Source organism: Cydia pomonella, chromosome 27 (assembly GCF_033807575.1).
Source record: "Cydia pomonella isolate Wapato2018A chromosome 27, ilCydPomo1, whole genome shotgun sequence".
NCBI lineage: Eukaryota > Metazoa > Arthropoda > Insecta > Lepidoptera > Tortricidae > Cydia > Cydia pomonella.
In genome coordinates, this window is record NC_084729.1 from 4,949,957 (window position 1) to 4,975,668 (window position 25,712).

The following is a 25,712-nucleotide window of genomic DNA, read 5'->3' on the forward strand; positions in this document are numbered from 1 at the left end:
GTGCATTTGTGTGAGTGTAACAAAAAACTCGCGATTCGTCAGTTTGTGCGACGGCGGCGCAAGAACCGGTTGTTCCATACAGACGCGTGACACCACAGGTAAGTGCACTCCAATCTTACTTAGTGTTTTACGTAATAGTTATGGCAAATAAACTAGTGCAATGCCTTTTAAGAGGATGTGTATTGTTTTCTACACGATTTTGAATTACTTTTAACTTAGTTTTTGACCGGGAAATACGTTTAAAATTGAAAATAAAATACAGCGGTGATAGGCGCCAATTATTTCTGTGGTAAGTAATTCCGTGGTATGCCACGGTAATAAAAAAAGTGGTAGTTTTGTTATTTACTCTTTAGTTTTGGTACAAATTATCAATTTTAAATTTCTTTTATTTATTCCAATCTTGATCTATTCACGCTATTAAAGAGCTATTTCCGTGGTATGGAAAGTATTCAACTAATTTTTGACAAAAACTTCAGCACCGATTTCCTTGTTTCTATGGGAACCCTTAATCTGTCAACTTTTTTTTATTTTGAGTTAAATCCTAAAATTTACTTGCCAGTTATGTGATTTTGTCTTTACAAGAAGCTTGTAATATACGTGATTGATTTGATTTGAAAAACCATCTGTGTTTTATTCTTTTTATGGGTCGGAATTAGGTTTAATTAAACTCCAAATTAAGCCTATTACCGATGGTATGATCAGATTACCCTCGGTAATAGAATGTATAGAAATCTATTACCGACCCAGAGAAATATCGAATGGGTCGGTAATAGGCTCTTAAAGAGTTATCTATTACCGAGTGACTATTTGGTATTGTATTGAAATATCGCATTTAGGGTACCGCAAGTACAGATTTCGTTGATAAAATTTAGACTTCAGTTATCATTATCAGATTTAAATTCTTCTGTTTTCTGATTCAGTTATTACTCTGACAAGGAAGGGTACCCAACTGCCGGACAGTTCCGATTAATTTTTTTTTTATATAATTTTATTTATACAGTAGTCCAAAATCTCAGACATGATTTTTTTAGCTATAAGAATCAGCAATTAGAAAAGTACTGTGATTTGTTAATTATAAACGGGTAAATTATAACACATAATATGTGAGAGACTTTATTTAACTTAATTACCTTATCAAAAATATTAGAATAAAAAAAATTCATGTTTTTATATATAGTCGAAATTTTATGAGGTGGACGTTTAAAATTTCACTGTGGTAAACTTTCACTCAGGTAGTAAACGTCCAGCTTATAAAATTTTGACTATAATTTACGCTGTGCCTTATGAGAAAATGTTACTTACTTGTTTTTTTTTGTGCAGCTAATTGTCAGTAAGACACATTCTTATCAATATTTATAGCATTTAAAAATTACTTTATTTAATAACAGGCAGGCCTATTTGTCATATACGTCCTTAGTAAAACTTTACTAACAATAATTTTTGTTGTTTTACATGTAAAACATTCAACTTATAACTTGTTATACAGGTACTCGTGGGTACTTGGTAAGTTAACTATTTAATAGTATTTGATTGTGCCAAAGTGTAATTATAATCTCTTCGAATATATCTCTTATTTTTAAACATACTCCTATAGTTTTATTTTTTATTTTTGTGTCATTATTAAACTTAATGACACAAAAATAATATACAGAACCCACGTCGTTATTATTGTTTTAACCCTCGGTATTAGGTTTCGAATTTTGAGTTTGGTTTCTATTAACGAGTGCAGAAAAATCATGCCAATTGTACCCTCGGTAATGAAAGCTCAATTCGCGATAATAGAATCACAGCCTGGCCCTTGCCACGGTAATAGAAGATTTGGTAATTTTGGCTTCAAAAAATATTTTAATACATATAATAACCCAAAATGAATCCAAAAACGTGTGAAACGGAAAGTTCATTAAATGCTCTGATGAAAAAAAAAATTCCTGGCTGTTAGACAGCATTGATACCCTTAATTTTTGGATCTCTTTTGAAAAGTTCCTTAACTACCACGGTAATAGAGGTGCCTTTAACCTACTTTTCAAAAATGCATATTTGCGACACTTGGCAATTTGGGCGTCGTCTGCTGCTGTCCCCGGCTTCCTGGCAGAGCGCCAGATATTAGATGGGGCCAGCTTATCAACGCATGTTAAATCCCATGCCAGGGGCCGCCCCAGGAACCAAAGTACGAGCGAGCAGCCGTCGGGCCTTTGGCCATCATCCGCTGATAGACCAACGGGCTCCAGGGTTGCTGGTATGCAGACGGTACCGACTGCTCTGCGGATTAGGTGGTTTAGCCATGTTTCTATAAAATGACTGGCAGTGGAGTCCATGGTGCCCATAAGCGTCAATATGGCTTCCACAGCGGGAGCAAGCGTGTGGGTTGCAGGCTTTTAACCAACCGGCAACCCAATTTATAAATAAATAAATATTATAGGACGTTATTACACAAATTGACTAAGTCCCACAGTAAGCTCAATAAGGCTTGTGTTGAGGGTACTTCGACAACGATATATATAATATATAAATATTTATAAATACTTAAATACATAGAAAACACCCATGACTCAGGAACAAATATCCATGCTCATCACACGAATAAATGCCCTTACCAGGATTTGAACCCGGGACCATCAGCTTCGTAGGCAGGGTCACTACCCACTAGGCCAAACCCTGTTGTTGTTGTCTAAGTACCCTCAACACAAGCCTTATTGAGCTTACTGTGGGACTTAGTGAATTTGTGTAATAATGTCCTATAATATTTATTTATTTATTATTTATAACAAAAGTACGAACATGCCATAACCCACAGATAAGTATTGTATTTACCGTTTTTGGTAATATTACTGAGAAAAATGGGAACTTACCGGTTAATTTCCCAAATGAGATATTGCCGGTAACGGTAATTTACTACCAGCACAACACTACTTGGGGCTCCCTCGACTCAGGGAACGATTTCACAATATGCCTAGGAATTTCATGATCTGGCGAATATAACAATCGGCCGCCAACATATAATTTATTATGGAACTTTAAAAGATAGGTACTTAAATTTTATAACGTAGGTAGTCTGTTTTTAATAATAACCATATTTTATGATTAATGACCAATTTATTATGATTATTTAACTAGAATTTGTTATAAAATTCAATATGTGTTATCGTGCCCATTTGGTTTTAAAGGGTAGAGTAAAGTAAATATATTTGGGTTGGCCGACGTAGTATTTTACAAATGGCGCCAGCTTAACTTGCCCTGTTAATTCCTAGAATTGTGTCCAATTTTTTTTTTGTTTTTTATGTCCTGGATGCCAGCCCCTTAATCCAAATCTCATAGAAAAAAAATAGAGAAAGGGGCAAAGCTATCATGGCGCGATATACCTATGCAAACTTTTGATAATTGCCAATACTTACCATTCCATGAAATGGAAATAGTTATTTCGTCTACAAGGGGGCAAAGTTGTTGTTTAAACGCTCGTGCTAATATTGATACCCGAGCAAGCGAAATATTTCAAAATTGAACCACGAGCGTAGCGAGTCGAGAAGTGGAGTTTTGAGCGTTACGAAGATTTCAAGGCACGAGCGGTTAAACAACAACTTTGCCCCCTTGTAAAATAAATAACTATTATACCTACTTGAAAAAACATTATACCCAATATGCCCATGGGCGTAATATAGCTCATTCCATCTCAGTATGCTGGCATAGGTACAATAACACCGTTTACGAGCAAGTGTGATGAAAACACATTAAACCGGCATACGCCGTTGTGCAGTCTCTAATGTGTCATTTGTATCATCTAAAAGTTCTCTCTGACCCCTTTCAAAACTCGGGTCAAGCTAATACTTACTAAATGGACTCCGACTTAACATTGCAGTCCACAAACTAAATAACAGACGATTTACAGCTTTATCCCGTAAAGCATAAAGAGCATAAAGTAGTTTCAGAGCTACTAAAATGACTTTGCAAGTGATACCAATCCCCTTTTCTTGGAAGAACTGTGATTGGCTCTTTTAGGATTTGCGCGCGCAAAAGTCGAGTTTTGGAAACGGTTTTTCGCCTAAACTCGCTGTCCATCGATGCTTATGTTATGCAAAATTTTGTCGAACACATATATAACACGCAGTGGATAATAAGTTAATTTATAAAAGGAAATAGGGATGACTAGATACAACTTTCTTTCATTCGGGATGGTATTCGAAACGAGGTGCTCCGTTGCACCTTCAAATTTTATTTTTATACAAATAGTGCCTTAATATTTACAATAAATAACAATTATAAAAGTGCTCTTAATTAATTGTATTGTTTTCTACATGTTTTTCTATAAAATTTGCCTTAAGCATTTGATATATAAATTTCGAAATTCGGCCATTTTAAATAACTGAACTTTTTTATGACCACGGCGTTTGCCCAAACTGCCAATTATTTTAAAAATGGCGAATGTCGGTAAAGTGCTGGCCACAATAAAAGCTGTTATAACAAGATTAGTATTCGCCTGCCATGGGATCATAGCTATATGGCAAGTCACTGTGTTCAAGGACGACATCATATATTGGTATTTGGCGTCACCGATTTTGCTGCTCATTTTCGAAGGCGTCTTTACTTTGACTATTAAAGAAAATCAGGAGTGGAAATGGTGAGTTTATTTTCATCAAAGCAATCAGGAAATACTTTAATTATTCTTTGAAATCAGTGTGTAAAGTGTCATTTATTCCTCTATAATTGCTTTGAAGAAACAAATGACATTTTTAACCTTCTTCAAAAAAGGAGGAGGTTATCAGTTCGATTCGAAAACACAAAAATACCTAATTTGTAATGCTTTACGGCTAGAGTACTTGCCCTTGCGATGGTGTGATGTAAAAAATAGTAGATTCAGCACAAGGGCTGAAATGGTGGCTTTCTCAACTTTTCATTTCGAATAAGTGGAAAGTAGAATATCTGTGTTTTTTTAAAACATTACTAAGTATAATTTTTTATAGCTTTTGTTGAGGGTACTTTCAATTAACCACTTAGATAAAAGTATTGTTGGTTATTGGAATTTGGAGTTAAATATCGGCATTACAAATCCCTTTAAAATCACAATTACAATGCTTATCGTAAAAAAATCGCACTTGGAAAATAACACGCTCTAGTGCAGAAACATATCAGTTTCGGTACACTTTTTAGAATAACAATAACCCTTTTCCAGCTCAAGACAAATGAAAAATGTTTACAATAACAATATACATAATGGATATATACAGATGATTACTATAACTAGCTTATATCTAAAATAGGCCCTCGAGGCATTACCAAGGATGCTGGCGGCATTTCCTCGTTGTATCGCAATACTGATACGTTGTGCGACGAAGCCGCCAGCTCTTCGGTCACCAGTTACGTCAACCAGACGTTTCGAATAAATTTTGTTTATCTACTCTCTTTTTTGTCCGTCCCTCATTACTGAATATCATGACTTGGTGTTGCAGCTCCTATTAATATGATTTTTCTCCATCTGTCTCGATCTCCCATAGCCCTTACCGCTTGATGGAGTTTGCCTGACTCCTAAGGAGACCTTAATTTGTTTAAGGGGGCCGGGGCCGGTCTTTCGCCTTCCACTTTTCCAGCCCCGATAACTTTTTCTAAGCTGTCATCACCTCTACGCACCAAATGGCCAAAGTACAAAAGCAACCAATGTCTGATGACAGGGGCCTACCCCGCCTACCACGAAAACCGACATTCGCAATTTTTTTCTCTTTTACTCTCACTATTACATCTTTAATTAGAGTGACAGAGAAAAATGCCCGCAATTGACGAATTTCGATTTTCGCCGCTATAGCCCTTACATGTGTATTGTGTGTTGATGCCAAGCTGTGAGATCTTGTTTACATCTCTTGGCTTAAACTCTCGCAACGTTCAATGTTCCTAGCTAAGCTTTTTGGAATCATGCGCTTTCTCGGCTCTCAATTTTTCTCGAGGGGTTTGCTCCTTTGATAAACAAATAACTATTTATCTTTTGTGTATTAAATACAATACTAAACTTCAACTCTTTGGGTGCAATTTGCACTGTTCGTAGTCGCCAGGCATTTGATGACGCGATTACTCAGCAAGTTGTATCTTTCGTGACTATTTACTGTTTAAAAAGCCTAGTACCATGCCTGGTACTGTAACGAGGAATGCAGTCTAACTATGGTACCCGGATACATCCTCAAACTACGTCCAAAGGAGAGGTATATGGGCCTCTCTTTTGGACGTAGTTTAAGGACGTACCCGGGTCCAAATTGTTTTTATATTCCAAAACATTTTTCTTTTTATTCATAGAAATAAAAAAATATTTTAAAAGGAATATGTGAAAACATATACCTACCGCCTCTTATCACCGAAGTTTACCGACGAAAAATTTTGAAATTTTTACATATTATTAACATTACTATTTGTATGAGATTACTTTAGGGTGTTTACAACTTTTCTCAAAAAATAGATCAAATTTTCAAATCGGTTCACACGATAGAGAACTATCCTAGAAAAACAAACATACGTGCATATATTTGTGTACAGTGCCATCTATCGCGCAAATTAGTTAGACAATTTGCCGATAGATGGCACTGTACACAAATACATTTAGTATAGGTACTTCTGATAGTTCTGTTCAAGTCTTTCGCCTTTATAGTTACCCGAGATAATTCAAAGTTTGTACGGAACCCTCGGTGCACGTAAACCGAACTCGCACTTGACCGGTTTTTTTATATAGAAATGTAACAATTAAGTAATAAAAATACGGTAAAAACCTATTTCTTCAATACTTTTTAAATGAAGTCTACCCAAAAGCGAAATGGATGAACCGTTATATGGATCATCATTGGCCGCGTCAAGTATAAACTATCTATGGCTCAAGTTATAACGGCATTTGTGACGTGGTACTGCAACAACATGATAGATGAATCTTATTCCTTCGAAATAAGGTTTAAAATTGCCTTTTAACAGTATGTCTGAAGCTAGGTATTTGTTTACGGTGTTGATGACATTTGAAGGCTTTGTCAATGAGCAGTGAGGGGGAACGTGAGATTAATTCTCTGTTTTAACACTTAGGTGTCAAAGATATTTTTAGTATTTTTGCATGAACTATAATCTCAATTTTTTTTTGCTATATATAGATGTAGATGTAGTGTAGGAACGTCCGGTCGGAAACAGGCGGGCTGTGGATCACTTGTCGCGTTCATTCACCCAATAGGGTTGTTTCCAATTTTTTGAAACGCTTGTATTACGGTCTATATTAACTAAAGGTGGCCCTAAAATTCAATACTAAAAACGGCTTTAAATATGTTAAATTAACAAAATATATTATGACAGATGCTTTTGCGCCCAAAACGCTCTTTGAAAATTGTGTGACGTCACAGTTTACGGTTTGACACATAACTACATACACACGTGAAGATACGAACTGTCAACTGACATTTGTTGTTTATCGCCTACCTGTCAACAGTGTCAATCCGAGAGTTGTGACGTCATCAGAATCTTCAATTACGTTTCTAGTTTGGTCACGGGACGTATGCCAAAAGATATTTTAAATTCAATATTTACAAAAATATGGTCATTACAGGTCCCCTAAAAGTAGTTTAACATGTTCTTATAATCCATAAGAATTTATTGGGATACAATTCTGCCCCAAGATTTGTAGATGGAAACAACCCTATTCCCTAAAGTTGGAGCTGCAGGTTACTGTCCCGGCGGTATTCCCTCAAATCTTCTTGTTTTCCTGCCGAACAGAAGGAAATCTTTGAGTTCGATATCCTCTAGTTCGTTTTCTTTTTGTATCTCTCTACCGAATGTATTATATCGAGGTGCCGCATACATAATAGTTACAATCTGCTATTAAGTGTAAGCTATTCTCCTCCTGACCATAGTTTGCTATAATTATGTAGTATACTGTAATTTGTAGCCCGAATCACGGTTTCACGGCGTTTTTCTATTATTTTTAATAATTGTAATGTATGATTTAAATATACACCGTGTTTTTACAGAATTCCGTTAACTTCGGGGTATCGGTAAATAAATGGCATAGTTAATTAAAAAAAATATTCCATAGAGGAAAATGGGGACTACGTTTGTACAGTCAGCATCAAAAGTAGCGGATCATATAACGTTTCATAAGTATCTACCATTCTGTAACAGCTTAACAAAAAGTGATGTCTTTAATATAAGAAATTTATCTATATTTCCAAAAGTTATCCGGAATGTCAGATACTTTTGGCGCGTTGTTTCATCCGCTACTTTTGATGCTGACTGTACGAAGATTCAGCTGCCCTCTTTCCCCTCAAATATTAACGAATTCTACGCGAAGTCACAGGCTAAGGTTAGTATCGCAATAATGCTTAGGCATGTCGGTTCCGGTTCGTCTATTTTTTTGACAGACTAATAGCTTATGACAGCATGCTAATGGTTGCCCCAGTTTATGCAAGATTGAGATATAGCGGCTCGATTCAACATGTTTTATGATAGCTCGTGACAATCTTAACTGAAAAGGTAGAATAGAAACATTTTAATTTTTCGCGACCTATATTATTTATGCAACGGACTGGTAACAATGGAAATCTATTATATTTTTCGCTATCCTCAGGTGCCCATCAGTGTTCACCTACCTACATTCAGATTATTCAGATTTTCCTTCGTTGTCCCCAGGTTCTGTCCATCAGTGTTCATCTACCTGGGCCTGGTGGTGCCTGCCATCTGGCTCCTGGAGCTGCACAAGGTGGACGTCAGGCTCAAAAAGCAGACTCCGGGCAACGACACTGTGGTGAGCATTCTTGGACATTTACGGGGCATCAAGAATTACCTGCCCTGGTCAAACCATGATATGGTGGTGTGATGGGTGTAGTGTATAGACTATGGAGTGTGAACTTAAGAGGAGAAAAATCTCTTATATTAGAACTGTTGCAAAAGTGTCCAGCTGTCATCTATAAATAATAGTTCCAAATCTCTCCAGATTAGCGCCAAAATAGCTAAGAACCTAGGCGTTATTGACGGAGTGAAATGCGCTGTCTATGATTTGATTTTTTTGTTCAAGTACTCTAGGTATTGTAGCGCCACCTATTTAAGGTTTTTTGATGACACTTTTTGGTATATGAAGATGTCTTTCCTTACCTCCACCTTCCATAGTATAGACGTTTCGAGCGCTTACGTCATGGTGACGTCATTGACAGTTTCAGTCAGTTGATGTTAGACCACCAAGTAGAGCAGTTGTACCGGGTGTTCGTGTTGCCGAAACGTTGGAAATACATTATATCGTACGATTTACTGAGGTAAATACAATACATTACAATGGGTATATCCATAAACCTGGTCTAACCAAAAGAGAGATGGCACAGTGACATGTTATCTCGCTCGAATCTGGAGCAGCCCAACTGGGGAAAGTACCTCCATCTTACAGAAAACTGTGAGATAAAAATTAAATGAAACTCGTCAGCATCATCTTCTTCCTCGCGTTGTCCCGGTATTTTGCCACGGCTCATAGGAGTCTGGGGTCCGCTTGACAACGAATCCCAAGATCTGGCGTAGGCACTACTTTTTACGAAAGCGACCGCCTTCTGACCTAAGTAAGGGTAAACTAAGCCTTGTTGGGATTAGTCCGGTTTCCTCACGATGTTTTCCTTCACTGAAAAGCGACTGGTAAATATCAAATGATATTTCGTACATAAGTTCAGAAAACCTCGTTGGTACGAGCCGGGGTTTGAACCCGCGACCTCCGGATTGCAAGTCGCATGATCTTACCGCTAGGCTACCAGCGCTTCTCGTCATCATAATCATTGGTCTTAAAGACTACTCGTATTACAGACTATAGAAACGATGTCAGGTAGGGCATCAATGTTTTTCATGGCTGTCTAAGCCAATACGGGAGCGGCAAACACGCCCACAAGTCTCAATATTGAATATTGAGTAATAATCCCTAGTCTGAACGTTAACTTTCTAAATTAAAAACTTGCATGTGAATTTTCTCATGAAACTTTCCAGAAATTTTCAGAATAGCACATTGATAAGGTAGTCCAAAACCCACGATTTTAGACCACCTAACATATACAAAACGGTTAAACTATTTTGTAAGATTTCTTTGTTACCCACAGACAATAGGCTTGGGCGTCGCAGCGAAGATCCCGACAGACATGTGGGTGACGCTGATCGAGCAGTTCCTGATGTTGACTCTCATCGTGGGCCGCTGGCTGCTGCCAAAGGGTGACCTGACGAGAGATCAGCTCAGCCAGTTACTGCTCGTGTATATAGGTAAGATGATGATGACAAGCAAGCTGATCTAGAAGAAGCACAATGAGGAACTGGCGTCAAGCTGTAAGTGTTAACATTTAGGCTGATTGCTGACTGCTGTAGAAGATCTGACGAGAGGTCTACTGACCCAGCTGCTGCTCGTGTATATTGGTAGGATCTTGACATTAGCTACAGACAGAACATTTCCTAATGTTGATCTTCATCATGGGCTGACTCCTGCAAGACCTCATGGAGAATCAGCTCAGTCAGTTGGTAAGATGGCAGGCAGGTGCAGGTCGCGGTCGCTGAGCACTGTCCAAGGATGAGAGATCAGCTCACTCAGCTACTGCTCAGGTAAATTGGTAAGAACCTAACAAGCGGTGCTAGCAGAACAGTCAATCTGATCCTGATTTATGGTCCTGAAACGAACCAAAAAATGAAGTTAACGGCAGCTAATGCCGGCTACACGCGTAATTATGTATATATCGTAGGAATTTCAGACTGTGCAGATAAATCGAAGGTTTAATATAAATTGAAACTGCCACCGATGAACGATAATCTACAACGATTTTTCATACACACGATCGATAAATCTGCGCAAATCAGTTTGCACAGATTAATCGCTACGATATATAGTTACGTGTGTAGGCGGCATAAGCTATATCCTACATATAGTCTGGCGAAACAATTTGTCAATGAAAATTTGAAAAAAATTGTCAACAATGGTCGATCTTCCGTTTTGTAGAATTTTTGAATATTGAATTGTATATTTTCTTCTGAAAAACTAGTTTAGTGTTATTTTGAATACGTCTGTCTTTTTTCACCATCAGGAACAGCCGCTGACATCATAGAATTCTTCGACTCCTTCAAAGACGAGAAGGTGGCCTCGGAAAAGGTGCTGGTGCTCCTCACGCTGGCCATCTGGTCGTGGTCGCTCGTGCAGTTCACAGTGGTCCTGACTGCGACCAAGAGTCGAAAGTCGCGCGGCGCCGCTAATAGGTCCGACATGTACGTAATGGCACGCAGCCACGCCACACACACGCGCACGGAGCGGAGGTTTTTGAAAAACGTCTTTAATAAAGAAATTATTGTTTTAAGAAAAACGCCTTGAAATAAAATGCGCGTTGGCTAAAAGGACTTGCATTTAGGGATGTTAAACAATAGTTGTTAAAAGAAAAAAAGAAACGCGTCTTTCTAGTCTTGTATGATTGATATTTTAAAAGAAAATCTTTACTCCGTCGCTGAAAACATGATGAAATTCACGCTGTAAAATTATTTATCATTCAACTTATTTTCAAACAACCGAACCTTTTGAAACCGAAATTAAATAGCCACAATCATTTAATTAATCTCGTTTAATTATTGTGGATGTTTTCGGATAATTATCTAGCCCTAATTTTGTAAACAGAAACACAAAATTTTAAGATTTAGAAAAGGCATCTAAGTAAATGGCGTGTTATTCGTGAAAAGTTCATAATTTTTGCTTCAATGCCCACATATAGGAATTCACTTTTTAAAAGTACGTGTTAAAAGAAATACGTATTAATAACATTAAATGTGTTGAATTTCATCTATTGTGTAGCTTATTACAGCTAGCCAGTAAATAGTGTAGATACACTCTTTAATTAACTTTTATTACTGACTTCTCTACGGTTTTTACTTTAATCCCCTCGACGCCAAGGATGTTTAGAAACGAAGAAATTAGTCCCATTGTTAGTGCTTATAGGTAGGTATTATTGGAATACACTCTCATTACGCATAAATGCATTTTTTTTTGTTTGTCACAAGCATGGCATCTCGTCAGTGCGGAAACATTTTCTTAGAGATGCCTTCTTTATCTTTGGGTTCTCACCTGGCTTAAGGAGCCATTTGCGGGTAGATTTTCCTTACATTTATTTAAATACCTAAAAATACAGAGTTATAATACTACATAAATAGTACCTACCTCAATGAATTAGCCGTTAATTTTTCTTTAAGTAGATATAATTATTAGGTTAATACATTTTGAAGGAGGCCTAGAATATAAATAAAAAAAACAACCGATTGCACTCCGGGAGTGCGGGCTGAAGTGAAAACTTAAATATTAACGTTGTGCAAATTTGATATTTTGGAATGGTTAGGGAATAATTTTGCACGAATTGCTTTAATTATCAGTATAAAAGTACTATCATTTATGAGGTAAAATACAACATTCATTTATTGCGCTATCGTACACAAACATGACAATTTATATTACATAAAAAATTTAACATTTCAGAACTATTACAATTATTTAACATTAAAAAGTTTATCTCTAAAAAATCGACTTCCATCCATAATTTCAACGACCATCATCATTAGGTACTAGAACCATCATGGAGTTTTTCGATCAGGTCACGTGTCCGTCTTACGAATTTTGAATCTGTCGAATCTGTCGGTCATGTGACCTGTCGCGAGTTTAACATTTTTTCCCCATCACAAAAAGTGCACAGCGCCGCTAAAGAAGTTTTCACTTCAAAAATACTGCCTTCAATCTCGCAACAATGTTATAAATAAATAGCTCCATAGGTACGGGATGTTATATAACATTTTGTCACAAGGATAACATAATAAAATACTATCAATACCAGATTTTGACACAAAATGTCCGTTTTGGCGCTGAGCTCAAAGTAAGAGTCGTAGAGAAGATCACACTGCACTTTTATTTTCACTAACCTACTGCTTTCCTGCACATTTATAATATCTCTCACAAATGGAGTGCACCAGTTTTCTTTTGGGGTGCAAAAATGAGATTATAAATTATAACAAACACCTATACGTTTTATAAACACATTATCTCTCTTTTTCGGCCAAAGGATATTTCTTTTTACAAGCTTTTATTTACTTTCACGTGACCGTTGTCTGTTTGTAATCAAATCTTGCAAGTTAAATTTGACCCACTTCCCGGTTTCCGATGAAGCTGAAAATTTGCATACACATGTAAGTCGGGTGACAATGCAATATTATGGTACCATCGAGGTGATCTGATGATGGAGACAGAAGGTGGCCATAGGAACTCTGTGATAGAACAACGTAACCTAATTGTGTTTGGGGTTTTTAGAATTGTCTCGATGAGTATTAGTTACTTGTGGAAAGAAAAGTACAGTCAGCGATAAAAGCTTGTACCAAAAATGAAATTTTTGCCAAAAACTTATTCATATTATAATCTGATGAAATAGCACCTTCTCCTGTTATCTATTGTTTTGATCTAAAATCTTCGCTGATAATGTGATTATGTTGCTGGTTATTTGACCTAACTTGAACAGCTGGTTCCGACTTGTGTTTTTAGGTGTTAATAGGGTTGTTTCCATCTACAAATCTTAGGGCAGAATTGTATCCCAATAAATTCTTTTGGATTATAAGAACATGTTAAACTACTTATGTAATGACCATATTTTTGTAAATATTGAATTTAAAATATCTTTTGGCAGACGTCACGTGACCAAACTCGAAACGTCATTGAAGATTCTGATGACGTCACAACTATCGGATTGGCACTGTTGACAGTTAGGCGATAAACAACAAATGACAAATGTCAGTTGACAGTTCGTATCTTCTACGTGTGTATGTAGTTATGTGTCAAACCGTAAACTGTGACGTCACACAATTTTCAAAGAGCGTTTTGGGCGCGAAAGCATCTGTCAAAGTATATTTTGTTAATTTAACATATTTAAAGCCGTTTTTAGTATAAAAGTTGAAGTTTAGGGCAACTATTAGTTAATATAGAACGTAATATAAGCGTTTAAAAAAATTGGAAATAACCCTATTATTTAGGTCGAATAATAATTCATTCAAAGTGCATATATTCAGCTTACGTTATAAAATTAATGTAATTTTTGTAGGACAAGCATTTTACTGATATTGCAAAATGATTTTTAATTTTGCCCCGCCAAGCATAACAACATTTGACATTTGAAAACTTGACATTTATTAGGCAAGAATACTGTAGTAAAACTATTAGATGAGTTTTAGAACGTCACTTAAATGGAAAAGGGACGGCCGTTTCTCCTTATAAACGTAGTCCCCGTTTTCCTCTCTGAATATTGACATTATAGTAAATATATTGATGTATATTAACCATAGCTATAACTATAACGTTTTACTTTTTTGGATTATTTTATTATTGTAATAATTAGGAGCGAAAAACAGATTGCATAAAATTTTTAAAACCTTCCTAAATCTTATAAAAATTCGAAAATTCATAGGGGCTAAACAAAATATAGCTGTGGTAGATATAGAACAAATTGTGTCAAAATATTAAAAATAATGTTAATATTCAGAGATAACAATGTCGACGACGTTTGTATCAAAAGGTGATTTCGCACGGGTCCTCAACTTTCGTCTTAGATAATAGTAGGTACCTAATTACAGTTGTTTTGATTAGTGGGGCAGGTTAAACACCACTAGACTCTGACTACGGTAACTTTGCATAAACTTGGCAAACTATAAGCTCTATACTTGACGTAACACTTGGCATGGAAACTTAGCGTGGTCTGACTTTACCTAACATACATAGCTAAACGGAGGCCAGGTTATTATTTTAAAATTATAAAAAATACATTTTTGAAATTCTCATAATAAGTCTATTTATTTGATATATAACACGATAGGTAGGTATACTTTGCAAAACTTTAATCTTTAATTTTCTCGTTTACCCCCCAAAAGTAGCCCCTATGATTGAGATTCATTTATTTAAGTTTCATGTTGGATCGCAGATTTACATATGTGTACCAAATTTCAATCAAATTCGTCCAGTAGTTTCGGAGCAAATAGGCTGTGACAGACGGACAGACAGACGCACGAGTGATCCTATAAGGGATCCGTTTTTTCTTTTTCAGATACGGAACCCTAAAAAGGTTTTAGCGATCATATTAAATACCGGTATTAATTCCGGAATTCCTATATTGTGGTTCAAAAATAATAGGATTTCAATACCGACACTGAGAACCAAGATATTGTTTGCTTACATGGGCAGATACGTTCAAAAGATAGATCTGACTGACACACCCGTACGCATATCGGGGCTCAATACGAGTATGTGCGTCATGATTTTGTACAGGAACAGCAGGGCGTGCTGCTGCTCCATCGAAGTGTGCGCCATCATGATGAACATCGCCCTCCAGGACGCTCCGTTCCTGGCCTTCAGACTCCTGATCATAGCGCACTACAAGATCATCAACTACATGAACATCTTCTTCACCTGCAAGAATACCCTGGTAATATATAATATATAACATCGCCCTGCAGGACGAGCCGTTCCTGGCCTTCAGACTCCTGATCATAGCGCACTACAAGATCATCAACTACATGAACATCTTCTTCACCTGCAAGAATACCCTGGTAATATATAATATATAACATCGCCCTGCAGGACGAGCCGTTCCTGGCCTTCAGACTCCTGATCATAGCGCACTACAAGATCATCAACTACATGAACATCTTCTTCACCTGCAAGAATACCCTGGTAATGTATAATATATAACATCGCCCTGCAGGACGAGCCGTTCCTGGCCTTCAGACTCCTGATCATAGCGCACTACAAGATCATTAACTACATGAACATCTTCTTCACCTGCAAGAATACCCTGGTAATATATAACATCGCCCTGCAGGACGAGCCGTTCCTGGCCTTCAGACTCCTGATCATAGCGCACTACAAGATCATCAACTATATGAACATCTTCTTCACCTGCAAGAATACTCTGGTAATATATAATATATAACATCGCCCTGCAGAATGCACCGTTCCTGGCCTTCGGATTCCTGATCATAGCTCACCTCAAGATCATCAATTATATGACCATCTTCTTCACCTGCAAGAATACTCTGGTAACATATGACCTTCCAAGTATACATCATGTTGAACATCGCCCCCCAGGACGCCCTATTACTGGCCTTCAGACTCCTGATTATAGCGCACTTCAAGATCATCAACTATATGAACATCTTCTTCATCTGCAAGAATACTCTGGTCATGTAATATATCAACTTCCATCTGAATCTATATCCACTCCCAAGTGTGCATCTTGATAAAAATAGGTTGAAGGCATCATTCCTGGCCTTCAGACTTCCATAAACCGACTCATACTCTTCTTTACGACGTTCGCAAGTCCCAATAGTTGTGTATTTGTTATTAAAGTAATCACAAAAAATTTTGTCACTGTTATGCACTTCTCTCAGTAAAGATACAAGTGAACCCGCTGGATACAATGTTCTCATTATATTTTCCCTAACAGGTGATTCTCCTACAAATCTACCGGCTATACGTCCTACACCTGGAGACGACAGATGACGGTGGCTCCGTATATCGGAAGCCGAAACACAAAGAACTCAAGAAAAAGGAACACCGAAAACACAAGGACAGGGAACACAAGTAAGTCTAACTTAACAAAGACATGATACACGTAAATCAAGGAGTGAAATTTAACGTGCACTAACAACGTAACACGCCTAACGTGCGCGGTGCGTTATCGTGAACCTTATTGGAATGAACGAAGGTTAATAGCGCTGGAGCAGCGCTTCAGTTGACGTCTTTGGCGGTCAGAGGTAAGGCATCAGACCTCCATTTTCGAAAGTCATCAGGCCTTAGAATAGGGTTGAATGGGCTAATCATTGGAGAGAGCAATATAATATAATAATATAGGTACTTAAGTAATATAATGTTTAATACCTACACCTTTGCGAGGCTCAAAAAAACTTGCTTAAAATTAAAATGCAATCATTTTGAAGGCGTCCACGGGAAAGGTTTTTTTTTCTAAAGTATATTTATGTTATAAAAGTTCGTTAAAACTCTTGGGATTGGAGGTCACCTAGAGTCAAGCCAAGATAAGTTTAGCAGCCATTTTAATAGCCCAAACGGTGCACGATTATAAACGTCAAACTCTGAAATTTTGAAGTTTATTTGACCCTTGCACCGTCTGGGCTAACAAAATGGCTGCCAACGTATCTCGGTCTGACTCTACCAGAAAATATTTTGTGCAAAATACCTTATCGCCAATACATTACATATATTACGAAGAGATCCCTTTGACATTTCAATTTCTACTAGGTACTTATGTTTTTTCCGCTCTCTGACCAGTAGTAAAGTTATAATTACCTATCTAGTTCGTGTCATCCACGAAGATGTGCAGATTTGTCACATCTAACCTTTATTTACATGACAATACGACTCAAGGCGCGCGTCGTCGTGAATGACACCTATTTTAGCTACCTATCAATATCTAGGTACAAAAACTGCAATAATTGCTTAGAAAACAATACAATTCCACTTATGTTAACGGCATCAATCATGGAACATTTAAGAGAAAATTTAGACATAGACATGACCTAGAATTTTTTTGCAATAATTGCTTAGAAAACAATACAATTTCACTTATGTTAACGGCACCAATTATGGAACATTTAAGAGAAAATTTAGACATAGACATGACATAGAATTTTTTTATTTAACACCACATTGAAAAATGTTTACGGGCAATGCTACAAAACATTACAAGCCTTAGAATGAAACTAAATATTTGGAGTGTTTTTGATATGTCACCGACATCTGTAAAATTTCTACCGCTTTACGCTTTAAAAGTTGAACGTCCAATTCGTCCTTAATGTTACTGCAATTGGTTTCAATATTATTAACCAATTAAAACTGTGATGTTTTGCTCCAGTCATGGAATGTATGGCGCCATTCCTTTTTGGACCCGGGTACGTCCTTAAACTACGTCCAAAAGAGAGGTATGGGCATTGTGAATGTCATCTCGCTTTGTGTGGTAGGGCACAGCCAGTGGATATCATTCCAGATCTAGAGCAGAGCCCAACAGGGGAAGTACCTCCACCTTACAGAAAACAGCAGCTAAATAACACTAGACCCTACTCATAGTGTTGTGTTCCTGCCGGTGAGTAAGGTTGCCAGAGCTCAACTAGGGGGAGCGGGTTTAGAGTCGGCAACGCGCATTAACTCCTCTGGAGTTGCAGGCGTACATAGGCTATGGAGACTGCTTACCATCAGGCGGGCCGTATGCTTGTTTGCCACCGAAGTAGTATAAAAAAACAAATATCAATGAAAAATTAAACTTAAACAGCTCTTTGGCTCTTGTTTATGGTAAATGTTGTAAATGTTGCCGATTAAAAACTGATGCTAAATACTTATTTTACAGCATTTTTCTATACCATCCCATTACTGGTGCCTGTTCTATTATAGGGATGTTTACTATATTGAGTGTGTTTTTTTTATGTATTGTATTGCAGAAAACATCATAAGTCGAGTAAACACAATAAGCACGAAGGGGAGACGTCTATATCCGTCATCACAGACAAGCGGCAGGAAAGGGTTGAGGGCGGACGGATCCGGTGAGTATACATTAGCATTATCATACCAATGATTTTGACTAATAACCTAAAATCTCTGGAAAGGTTTTCTTTCACTGAAATATTAATAATTAACATATGTTTTTCACGTCACCATTTTTAGGGTTCCGTAGCCAAATGGCAAAAAGCGGAACCCTTATGGAGTCGTCATGTCTGTCTGTCCGTCCGTATGTCACAGCCACTTTTTTCCGAAACTATAAGAACTATACTGTTGAATCTTGGTAAGTAGATGTATTCTGTGAACCGCATTATGATTTTCACACAAAAATAGAAAAAAAAACAATACATTTTTGGGGTACCCCATACTTAGAACTGAAACTCAATTTTTTTTTCATTAAACCCATACGAGTGGGCTATCTATGGATAGGTCTTCAAAAATTATATTGAGGTTTCTAATATCATTTTTTGCGCGAGAGACACTTCCAAAATGGTAAAATGTGAGTGTACATTTCGGCTTTGTCCAATGGCTAGAGACACACTGTATATAATGTACATTACCATGCAAACTTCCACCGAAAATTAGTTTGAACGAGATCTAGTAAGTAGTTTTTTTTAATACGTCATAAATGGTACGGAACCCTTCATGGGCAAGCCCGACTCGCACTTGGCCGCTTTTTTTTTCTTTTTTGCATACTATTTTTTAGCTTAAATAATATTTGGAAACATTGTGATTTCCTTATAGCTGATATGAAAAGCAATATGTGTCACTTGGTAATAAAAATTATTTCCACCCCAGACGTTAAAAATTGAATTCCTCACTACGCTCAAGATTCTATTTTAGAATCGCTACGCTATTCAATTATAGAATCCATGGCTTCGTTCAGGATTCAATATACGCCCTAGCCGTAAATATATCATTTTGGTCACACAATAAATAAAAGATTTAAGTATGTTTATACTTAAATTTGTTGAGATTATTTGTTGATAATATCAAGGTTTGTTTTCCTTAAAAAGTGCGAGATTACGAAGTAATGAAGGTAAATTGGTTTATTGACATTATAAGCCATCTTTTTAACTCCACTTTACTCTTTTATGATCTGCGCAGAAATTAATAACTAAGTCCAGTTTATTATTAGTTTTATTTAACGTTTATTAAGACTATGAACGCTCTTTATCTTTTCAATGTATACTCGTACATACAAGTATGATGTATTATTTTGCTGTTTAAATAAATCCCTTTCTACAGTTTGTCTAACTTAGAATCAGCGGGCATCGCAATTTGTATGTATGTTGAAAGATAGGGTCGATAGTCACCTTGACACCGCGTCCCGGGCGCTAGTGCAGGCCTGCGTCGATATCGATAACTTAAGGGGTGACTCAACTTTATTCGTTTGTTTAAATAAATAAATAATAAATAAATATTATAAGACATTATTGCACAAATTAACTAAGTCCCACAGTAAGTTCAATAAGGCTTGTGTTGAGGGTACTTAGACAACGATATATTTAATATATAAATAACACCCATGACTCAGGAACAAATATCCATGCTCATCACACGAATAAATGCCCTTACCAGGATTTGAACCCGGAACCATCGGCTTCGTAGGCGGGGTCACTACCCACTAGGCCAAACCAAACAGGTCATCTGGTGTTTATGTTGCTATTCTGCCTCAGCATCTTAGGGTAAAGGGAACAGGGGGCCTACCGCGAAAACCGAAATTCGCCAAATGCCTTTCTCTTTTACTCTGACTAAGACGTAACTAAAGTGACAGAGAAAAGAACTTTGATTTTCGCGGTTATAGCCCAGGTACGGATTTGTCCGATTAACTCTGATTTCCATGTTAAAAAAAAATCTGCCTAAGCGATGGTGGCCGAGGATATGACATCCGACTTTCAATCTGGAGATCGTGTGTTCTAATCTTGGCTTGTACCAATGAGATTTTCGGAACTTATTTACGGAACATCATTTGATATTTACATAAACATCGTGAGGAACTGCATACATCTGCGAAGGAATTCAAAGGTGTATGTAAAGTGAATTCCCGCCTTGGGTCAGTCTGGGGACTACAGCCCAAGCCTTCTCGCACTGAGAGAAGGCCTGTGCCCAGCAGTGGTACTTATACAAGCTGTATATAAGCTGAATGATTATGTTATTTCATTTATTAATCAACCAATCAATAATTTTATTGCAAGAACGTAGTTAAAGGTGATAACATTAAAAACAAAACGTGTCTTATGTTCTACCATGCATTATATTTTAACAATAACTACTCATTTACAAGCACAATAACAAATGAACGATTAAAATGTATTCACTAATATCAAAATATTACACAAAAATACATCATCATTGGCCACACCATCTGTTGTAGATGCTTGTTGCGGCGCTTGTGGGTTTATGGGGCCGGGCATCGCCGTTGGTGGCTATAAAGTCCTATAGCAGCGCGACAATTCTTTCTACATCGATCGCACACAAATCGTGAGTTCGCAGGAGGTGGTAGAGCACGACGAAGACTTTTCTGCTTAAGGTGCTCCAGCCAGTCATCGTCGTGCTTTGATATTCCGACTTTAATGTCGTGACGCTATTCCGGTCTCATTTCGGCGCGTTTCTCCCAACCGTCGGTCCGAATTAGACGTGCGCGCCGCGCCGGCGCCGCCGCGCCGCGCCGACTTCGGAACGCGCCGCCGCCGCCGAGACATTCTCTCGGCGCGCCGAAGATGGCCGAAGCGCGATAAATTAATCGAATTCAGCCGAGCTGGACCGAGCGTTCACGAACGTGTGGCTGGCGGGGAAGAGCGGGGCGCGGGGAGGGTAAAGACGCGAGCTTTTTTCTCACCGTGTTGTCATCAGCGTTGCCAGATCGTCCTAAAAGGGACGGTTTTCCGTCCTTTTTAATGCCACACCGTCCCTTTCCCGCCCCTTCCAAGCTACCGTCCCTTTTGGGAATCAAGTGCCTAAAATAATTAATTTCAAAGTGACGAACGACAATTTACTTTGCTACATGGTCGATAAATATCTTCCATCCACGGCGAATATCGAATGTGTAGCATTGGCTTATATATAGTTTTATAAAGCTTCATTTCTCACTTTGTAGTAGCCTATAGTGTTTGACAGGTGTACCAACATCAGAAATTATTTTTATTCATAATAATTACGAGTCATGTAAAGAACACACACAGTAGTTAGTAAGTGCCTAATAAAAGTTTTCATTCGGTCATACGCAATTATTTTTCTTTAATTTAGTACCTACTGCTGGATAGCTGCTAGATTTTTTTTTATTAAAAAAAAATACCCACGCCGGCGCGGCGCCACCACGCCGACCCCGACAGGTCGGCGCGCCGCCGCTGGGTAACAGTAGCGCGGCGCGCACGTCTAGTCCGAATGCCAAAACTGTTCATGTCCCGCTTGCAGTTGTTAATGTCAAAATATTACCCAAAAATAAATTTCTTTGTCAAAACAATAGGTAACAATTGAATACTATTGAGTTAGAGTAGTTAATGTCAGTTTTTATAGTTAATTGGTATCTTGGCAATCAGATATTGGGTACATTTGCTAAATAGTCTTTTTGAAACTGCTGTCTAAAAGTGGATTAAACCTTTTTTTTTATTTAATGATGAATTTTTTAATGATCATATTATTTAAGAGGAAAGGGGACGACCGCGTCTTCATAAAAGCGTATACATAACAGAAAATATTTTAACACAATTTGATGCATATTAACCGTAGCTACCTATGCTATTATTTATTTATTTTCGTATTTTTTAATTTTTTACGGAAATTGTTTTTTGCTCCTAATGCTTCATAATAGGTAAGTATATCAAAAATGAACAAAAAATCGAAAAATATCAAAACAAAGGGAAGGATTTTGATAGCCCAGCCTGTGCAAGTGTTAAGAAGTTTGGCGTTTAAAATAACACTTGCACTTTTTAAAATAACTCTAGCTCTGGCTAATAAATACAATAAATTGTGTAAAAATATTTTCCATATTGTCAATACCCAGGGAGGAAAATGAAGGCTACGTTTGTATGAAGAAGCGGCCGTCCACCTCTCCTCTTAAAAGCATAATTAGCTCAGTGACTAGAATCAATTGATATATACAACGTTTGATACATACGACGTTCTAGTTACGACAGTGCCTAGAAATTTATACCGAGTCAGCTGGTGACGAATGATATTATGCACTACATTAATGCTGATGCCCTGAAGGCTACAAAATGCGCATTGCAATCAAATCTGGTTGTTTTTCTACATATGTTTATCATACATGTTGTAAGTGCAGTGGTGTTTCTGTTTTTTGCACGTTCACCGCGGTAAGTCGAAAGACCCCATTCAAATAGTACATTACGATACAAGTGCGAAAAATAGGAAATTCGAAACGAGTGGCGATAAATTAAAACACGACCGAAGGGAGTGTTTTAAATCGACACGAGTTGCGAATTACCTATTCGCACATGTATCGTACAACGTTTTACAGTACATATGGCCCTTTAAATGTTCGACACAGTAACGTAATATGCTACTTCTCGCACTAGTGCTATAAAGTAGCCCCATATGTACTGTAAAGGTTAATTACAGGTTATACTACTTAATTGTCGCAGCGAAGGCATTCAGCTTTTATGAAAAATATCACTACACTAATGCTATTATAACTAATGTTATTGTTATAACTGATGTTTTTTATATTTGGACTAGGTTTACTTATTAGACATATATACTAAAGTTACTAGCGATACCCAGGAAGTCACTCTGTAAAAAAAAAATCACTATAATATATAATCCTGCAGGAAGTAGCTCATGACCGCGTAATGGCATGATTTGGAGGAGGGCTTTACCCGAGAGGGCTCCAAAAGTCCAAACCTACTTAGTTTTAAATAGAGCATTTTTTATGTTAATTAATTAATTAGTAAATAAACTGTCATAGGGACCAATGACGAGCGGTCTGGCCTAGAGACCTTGCCTATGAAGCCGATGGTCCTGGGTTCGAATCCCGGTAAGGGCATTTATTTGTGTGATGAGCACAGATATTTGTTGCTGAGTCATTGGTGCTTTTCTTATGTCACTATATTTGTATTTTATTTACATATATCGTTGTCTGAGTATCCACAACACAAGCCTTCTTGAGCTTACCATGGGACTTATTCAATCTGTGTAAGACTGTCCTATAATTCCTATATATATTTTTATGAGTCGAGTTGTCATTCGACACAAGAGGTATAGTTTACCTGGGTCTAAATTATTTTCGATGTCTTGTTTGTCCCCAAAATATGTGACAGAGTGTAGCTTTTTGTATGCGATTTTTTTTTATGTTAATTATAATCTACAGCTAGAAAGACAAGTAATAGCACTCGACTTTTATTTTGATAGAAGACATAAATACAAGCGTGACAGAGTGGTCAGAATCAAAACAACGAAAATAATTCTGACCCACCTTTTCTTAATTGAAAGTATCAAAATAAAGGAGGCAGTTAGCAACCTGAAAGTCTTGCTAGGCGTCGTGGAGGAGCTGGGGTGGTTAGAATAGCGGTACCTCGATCGAGGCACATTTTATTTCAGGCAACTAGTGGCCCATAAATAAATAGGACCTTAAAACTAACATATTCATACTATAACAATATATCTTAAAGCTAAACACTAAAAATCACATTATGGTTGCGATGCATTACGCAACCCCGCAATGTCAGGGAGCCGGCCTCGGAACCGACGAAACTAGACACCCTTCGGCCAAAACTCCTTGTTGAAGGTCGCTAGACGTTCAGTCGGGACGCACACCACAAACGAATTAAAATTCGCATTGTATCGAGATTCCAACTTGGCGACCCTCAGGACGAGTCTGAACTTTACTCTTACATACTTTACAATGGTTGTACAGAAGCACTAACTAACTAACAAAAACTATCGACTTTTCCCATCCCTACAGCTCATAGGGTGCGGTATAATAGCATAACCCCTCCTTTTAACGGACGGCCAACAACCTAAATTAAGCCCAAACAAACAACAATAGGTCGGGATTCGGCCGCCATGTGGACTGTCGCAAGGTGATATCATGAAATGAATCAACTAGGTACTTAGAGTTTTCACATTGTCCGATTCGATATCGGATGTCGATTAGGGTGCTGCTTGTTTTGTCGAAATTATAATTTTCTACGGGGCACTTAATGTAATATATACCATTAAAAAAGCGGCCAAGTGCGAGTCGGACTCGCCCATGAAGGGTTCCGTACCATTTATGACGTATTAAAAAAAACTACTTACTAGATTTCGTTAAAATCAATTTTCGGTGGAATTTTCCATGGTAATGTATGTCATATATTTTTTTTAGATTTTTCATTCTGTTATTTTAGAAGTTAAAGGGGGGGGGGACACATTTTACCACTTTGGAAGTCTCTCGCGCAAACTATTCAGTTTAGAAAAAAATGATATTAGAAACCTCAATATCATTTTTGAAGACCTATCCATAAATAGATTAGATCTGTTATTTTAGAAGTTAAAGGGGGGGGGGACACATTTTACCACTTTGGAAGTGTCTCTCGCGCTAACTATTCAGTTTAGAAAAAAATGATATTAGAAGCCTCAATATCATTTTTAACGTACACGTATTGGGTTTAATGAAAAAAGATTTTTTGAGTTTCAGTTCTAAATATGGGGAACCCCCAAAATTTACTGTTTTTTTTTTCTATTCTTGTGTAAAAATCTTAATGCGGTTCATAGAATACATCTACTTACCAAGTTTCAACAGTATAGCTCTTATAGTTTCGGAAAAAAGTTCCGTTTATGGCTGTGACATAAACGGACAGACAGACAGACATGACGAATCTATAAGGGTTCCGTTTTTTGCCATTTGGCTACGGAACCCTAAAAACCATTGTATTTTTTTTTCACAATTTTTAAATACATTTTAGGGGTCGCTACCGCCCTTTGAAAAGTTGAACCCTCTATACAAATCGTATTTTTATCAAATTTTTTTTAGCATTGTGAGACGACGATTTAAAGGACAGTAAAGTGTACTATCCTTAATGTGCAACATAAGATAAATTAACGCCACTGATTTTATTATTTTTTTATTATTACAGGTTGTTTATTTAGAAACTTGCAATAATTTACAGGCTGAATATATATGTCATACTGAGTAAGGCTCGGAAACCGATTAAATATCCAAACCGTTATCATGTACTTGGCGCAAAAC

The 25,712-nt window shown here is 37.3% G+C and overlaps 1 protein-coding gene across 1 annotated transcript in view; it reads left to right on the forward strand.

Annotated features, from left to right (window-relative positions):
- The first annotated feature begins 3,689 nt into the window (after nucleotides 1-3,689).
- LOC133532379 (transmembrane protein 26) overlaps nucleotides 3,690-25,712 on the forward strand; it is a 29,487-nt gene continuing 7,464 nt past the window's right edge. Inside the window, exons 1-7 of the mRNA XM_061870988.1 lie at nucleotides 3,690-4,612; nucleotides 8,632-8,746; nucleotides 10,071-10,227; nucleotides 11,037-11,214; nucleotides 15,284-15,440; nucleotides 16,461-16,597; nucleotides 18,466-18,567. Of these exons, the coding sequence (XP_061726972.1) occupies nucleotides 4,410-4,612; nucleotides 8,632-8,746; nucleotides 10,071-10,227; nucleotides 11,037-11,214; nucleotides 15,284-15,440; nucleotides 16,461-16,597; nucleotides 18,466-18,567 (1,049 nt within the window). The 5' untranslated portion in view covers nucleotides 3,690-4,409. The remainder of the gene's footprint in view (nucleotides 4,613-8,631; nucleotides 8,747-10,070; nucleotides 10,228-11,036; nucleotides 11,215-15,283; nucleotides 15,441-16,460; nucleotides 16,598-18,465; nucleotides 18,568-25,712) is intronic.